The sequence below is a fragment of the Alexandromys fortis genome, unplaced genomic scaffold (assembly GCF_014885135.2).
Source record: "Alexandromys fortis isolate MF-2015 unplaced genomic scaffold, M_Fortis_MF-2015_v1.1 scaffold_23, whole genome shotgun sequence".
Classification (NCBI taxonomy): domain Eukaryota; kingdom Metazoa; phylum Chordata; class Mammalia; order Rodentia; family Cricetidae; genus Alexandromys; species Alexandromys fortis.
In genome coordinates this window covers 16,418,635-16,423,703 of record NW_026067907.1, presented here as the reverse complement: position 1 = coordinate 16,423,703, position 5,069 = coordinate 16,418,635, and the positions used below count along the sequence as shown (strand labels likewise).

The 5,069-nt window shown below is 36.9% G+C and overlaps 1 protein-coding gene across 1 annotated transcript; it reads left to right on the top strand.

Annotated features, from left to right (window-relative positions):
• The first annotated feature begins 621 nt into the window (after window positions 1-621).
• On the top strand, window positions 622-1,584 carry LOC126497618 (olfactory receptor 4C15-like). The gene has a single exon (XM_050135755.1). The coding sequence runs from the start codon at window positions 649-651 to the stop codon at window positions 1,582-1,584; it is 936 nt and encodes a 311-aa protein (XP_049991712.1). The 5' UTR covers window positions 622-648.
• Window positions 1,585-5,069: the final 3,485 nt, after the last annotated feature.

The window sequence follows — 5,069 nt, the reverse complement described above, 5'->3', positions numbered from 1 at the left end:
ATGTGTATAACATAGAAATGGTTTCAAAATGTGTTTTGATATTCTACTTCAGGAAGCCACTAGAGAATCATAAATGTCAGCATTTCAAAGACAAACTGCATGTGATTGCTTTGGAAAATAAAAATAACCAGCAATTCAATTCTATATGACATCTCAATATTGACTTCAGGAAGTTATTATTTTCTTTTTAAAAAAATTCATACATGTACACCTTATCAAGATTATTCCCACTCTTACTTCCTTCTTTCCCCTTCAAACTTCTACTCTACTTTCCTTAAATTCATTGTCTTTTCTTATATTACTTATATTAATATATATGATATATTAATATATATGTATATATGCCTATCATATCTACCTGTTATCTATCTATCTATCTATCTATCTATCTATCTATCTATCTATCTATCATCTATCTATCTTCCCATCATCTATCTGTCTACATATGCAAAAATGTATATATATCCTCTTCAATTCAGTTAGTGATATATATATATATATATATATATGTTGGGCAATGTACTTTTTTCTATTCTCAATCAAGAAAAATATTATTTACTACTGCCCCAACTTGATGATAATAGCATACTTATTTGAAGCATTTTTTCCTACTATTCACAGATTCACTTCTACATTCTCCTTGAAATTATGCAAAACCAGAGTTTTGTAACAGAGTTTATATTTCTTGGGCTTTCACAGAACCCTAAAGTCCAGAAAATAGTTTTTATTGTATTTTTCTTCATCTACATTGCAACTGTTGGGGGCAACATGATAATTGTGGTGACCATTGTCTGTAGCCCAGCACTGATTGACTCCCCCATGTACTTCTTCTTGGCATTCTTGTCACTACTGGATGCATGCTTCTCTTCTGTCATCACACCAAAAATGGTTGTGGACTCCCTCTATGAAAAGAAAACCATCTCCTTTGGCGGATGCATGGCTCAGCTCTTTGCTGAACACTTCTTTGCTGCTGTAGAAGTGATTGTCTTGACAGCCATGGCCTATGACCGTTACGTGGCCATTTGCAAGCCCTTGCACTACTCTTCAATCATGAACTGGAAGCTCTGTGCCACGTTGATGGGAATAGCGTGGACAGGAGGATTCTTGCATTCTATCATACAAATTATCTTTACTTTGCAATTACCTTTCTGTGGACCCAATGTCATTGATCATTTCATGTGTGACTTATTCCCATTACTGGAACTTGCCTGCACTGATACACATATATTTGGCTTTTTGGTGGTGGCCAACAGTGGGTCTATCTGCATAATAATCTTCTCTATTTTACTTGTATCATATGGTGTCATCTTGTTCTCTCTTAGAGCCTACAGCTCTGAAGGGCAATGGAAAGCCCTCTCCACTTGTGGATCCCACATTGCAGTTGTAGTGTTGTTCTTTGTTCCGTGCATATTTATATATGCCCGGCCTCCATCTGCATTTTATTTTGACAAAATGGTGGCAATATTTTACACTATTCTAACTCCCTTGCTCAATCCTCTGATTTACACTTTTAGAAATGAGGACATGAAAAGCTCCATAAAGAAGCTGTGGAAGAGATTGATGGAGGTGTCTGATGGAGACTGAGATATAGAACCTTATAATAGCTGTAGTCCAGCTCTGGATGAGGGCAGGGTCTGAAGTGGGTGTATACAAAAGCAGTAAAGGAGAATTCAGAAATAGGAAAGCTTTTTATTTTCATTTTATAGGAGATGGGCAGAAGGAAGTACATCACGTGACCTACTATGGCACTGCATCTTTGATAGACTTTATTATACACAAATAATTTCTTCATAGATTTTCTAAAGTCTTTTTGGACTACATAAGCATATCAAAGTAAAAGAGGAAAAATGAGCAAATCGCAGAGCTCATAAGAACTATGATCTACATTATAATAAAATTAGTTCTATTAACTCAATGTCTTTTTCTGAATATTAGTGTCACAAAGCTTGTGGTTACAGAAATATTACACAGAAGGTCTCTAAGTTTAATTAAATTAATAGATCAGAAGTTATTTCATATAACCTCTTCTATCAAGCTTATCTTGTATTATTTTATTAACCTACTATAAGGAATATCTGATTATTCTATGGAAGCATACCATTCAGTTCCTTTTTAATTTTTCTTTTTCTTCTCTATTTGTCTTTCATATCTGATATAAGACCACAACCTTTCCTTTGTCTTTTGAACTGATGTGCTCCGCTTTTTATTCTTTATACAATATCAGAAAAATCTTGATCTGAGAATTCTGCTCAGGAAACCGGGCAGTTCACTAAACCAGAATATTTCCTGTTGTGTCTTTGTCGTAAATCTTTGCTTCAAATTCTTCCCCGTCCTTATTAAAATCCTGGAAATGTTGAAAGAAAATCAAAATGCCTAAAACTTCTCATTTTACCTTCAGGAGGATACCAAGGCTTTTCATTAGATTTATAATCAAAATATCTTCCTACCCATGATAATTCAGTGTTTCCGAGGCACAATGTGAAAACCCAAATGATTCATTTTTAGTTAGTAAGCTTCTAAACTTTCCTTAATCTTTTTCTTTAATGTCTTTTCCCAGATCCTGTGTCTCATGTTTACTAATACCACTTAAATAATACGTTCTATAGGGCACTTAATAGTTTGGATAGCTTATTCTCCTAGGTGGACTACCATAGGTTTTGTTCTTTTAATATCAGCTTTTATAAGAATTGCTACATTAGCCCATATCTAGCTGTGAGAAACACTGAATAGCAAAGAAGACAAATAATAAACACATCAAAAACACAGGCAAGAGTTTTGCTGTAAATGCCACCAAGGGCAATGAAGAGCCAGTCCAAGTTGTCCAAGCACTGGAGCTTTGATAAGTAGTGCCTTCAAAATGCTTGGCACTGCAGCATCAGTAAAGAAGCCAAGACAATTTGGATAAAGACGTTCTGAGTTCTCCTTTGACTTTAAAAAGTTATGCCTATCACTAGCAAAACATCTTAAAAGGGTTAGAAATGATGTGCTAATTTTATTTTGAGTATCAGTTCTTAGCTGGTAACTCATTATTTTCAAGTGTATATTAAAGATGTTAAAAATTTGTGCTTTCTTATATTGTAATAATTTTAGAAAAATGAAAAAAATTATGGATCTAGTTATTTGTTATTCAGTCTACATTAATTACAATTCTAAAAATTTTGTGGATTTCATTAATTCCTGGAAATAGTCAGGGCTAAAGACAGGCAAACAGCAAAGAACTCACAAGACTCAGTAATACACGTTTCTGTGTCATAGGATGCCAGCATTTAGTATTAGCATATCTGCAGGAGCTACATAGTGTGAGTACCATTTGAATTTATTGAAATGTGTAATTTGATTAAATAAAATGTGGATGTGTTCCTCTAGTGACAGGTAAGAAACTCTTTCATGTTGATTTGGTATAGCAATTAATTGGGGAAGATGCTTCTTTTTTAACTTTTTTATTGAGCTCTACATTTTACTCTCTGCTCCCCTTCCTGCCTCGCTCATACCCATTCAACCCTCTCCCAAGGTCCCCATGCTCCCAATTCTAGGGAGATCTTGTCTTTTTCTACTTCCCATTTAGATTATATTTATGTAAGTCTCTCTTAGTGTCCTCATTGTTGTCCAAGTTCTTTGGGTTGTGATTTGTAGGCTGGTTTTCTTTGCTTTATGTTTAAAAAACACTTATGAGTGAGTACATGTGATAATTGTCTTTCTGTGTCTGAGTTGCCTCACTCAAAATAATGTTTTCTAGCTCTTCCATTTTCCTGCAAAATTCAAGATTTTTTTCTTCTGTGTAGTACTCCATTGTGTAAATGTACCATATTTTCCTTATCCATTCTTCAGTCGAGAGGCATTTAGGTTGTTTCCAGGTTCTGCCTATGACAAAAAATACTGCTATGAACATACTTGAGCACATGGCCTTGTGACACAATTGAGCATCCTTTGGAAATATACCCAAAAGTGGTATTACTGGGTGTTGAGGAAGGTTTTTTTTCCCTAATTTTCTGAGAAATCGACACACTGACATCCAAAGGGGCTCTACCAGCTTGCATTCCTACCAGCAATGCAGAAGTGTTCCCTTTTTTCCCACAACCTCTCCAGCATAAGTTCTTATCAGTGTTTTTGATCTTGGCCTTTCTTACAGGTGTAAGATGGAATCTCAGAGTTGTTTTCATTTGCATTTCTCTGATGACCAGGATGCTGGATATTTCCTTAAGTGTCTTTTAGCCATTTTAGATTCCTCTGTTGAGAGTTCTCTGTTTAGGTCTGTACTCCATTTTTAAATTAGATTATGTGTTCTTTTGATGACAAATTTCTTGAGTTTTTTGCATATTTTGGAGATCAGACCTCTTTTTTTTTTGTGCTTTGCAATTATCAGTTTTTTTTCTTTTTTTTTTACTTGTGTATATCTGCTTTATTAACGGTTTCTATTTATTTAGGCTTCTTTTTTTTATTGAGAATAAGAAAAAAAAAGTTTCTGCCTCCTCGCAGCCTCCCATTTTCCTCCCCCTCCTTCCTCTCTTCTCCCCCTCCCCCCACTCCTCTCCCCCTCCCTCTCCAATCCAAAGAGCAGTCATGGTTCCCTGCCCTGTGGAAAGTCCAAGGTCCTCCCCGCTCCGTCCATGTCTAGGAAGGTGAACATCCAAACTGGCTAGGCTCCCACCAAGCCGGAACATGAAGTAGGACCAAAACCCCTTGCCATTGACCTTGGCTTCTCATCAGTCCTCATTGTTCGCCATGATCAGAGAGACCGGTTTTATCCCATGCTTTTTCAGTCACAGTCCAGCTGGCCTTGGTGAGCTCCCAATAGATCAGCCCCACTGTCTCAGTGGGTGGGTGCACCCCCCGTGGTCCTGACATCCTTGCTCGTGTTCTCCCTCCATCTGCTCCTCATTGGGACCTTGGGAGCTCAGTCCAGTGCACCAGTGTGGGTCTCTGTCTCTATCTCCATTCATCACCAGATGAAGGTTCTATGGTGATATGAAAGATATTCGTCAGTATTGCTATAGGATAGGGTCATTTCAGGTTCCCTATCCTCAGCTTCCCAAGGGACTAACTGGGGACATCGCCTTGGGCTCCTGGGA

What these genes read in the sequence shown, in the direction of transcription:
- LOC126497618 (XM_050135755.1), top strand. Translation starts at nt 649, where the DNA reads ATGCAAAACCAGAGTTTTGTAACAGAGTTTATATTTCTTGGGCTTTCA.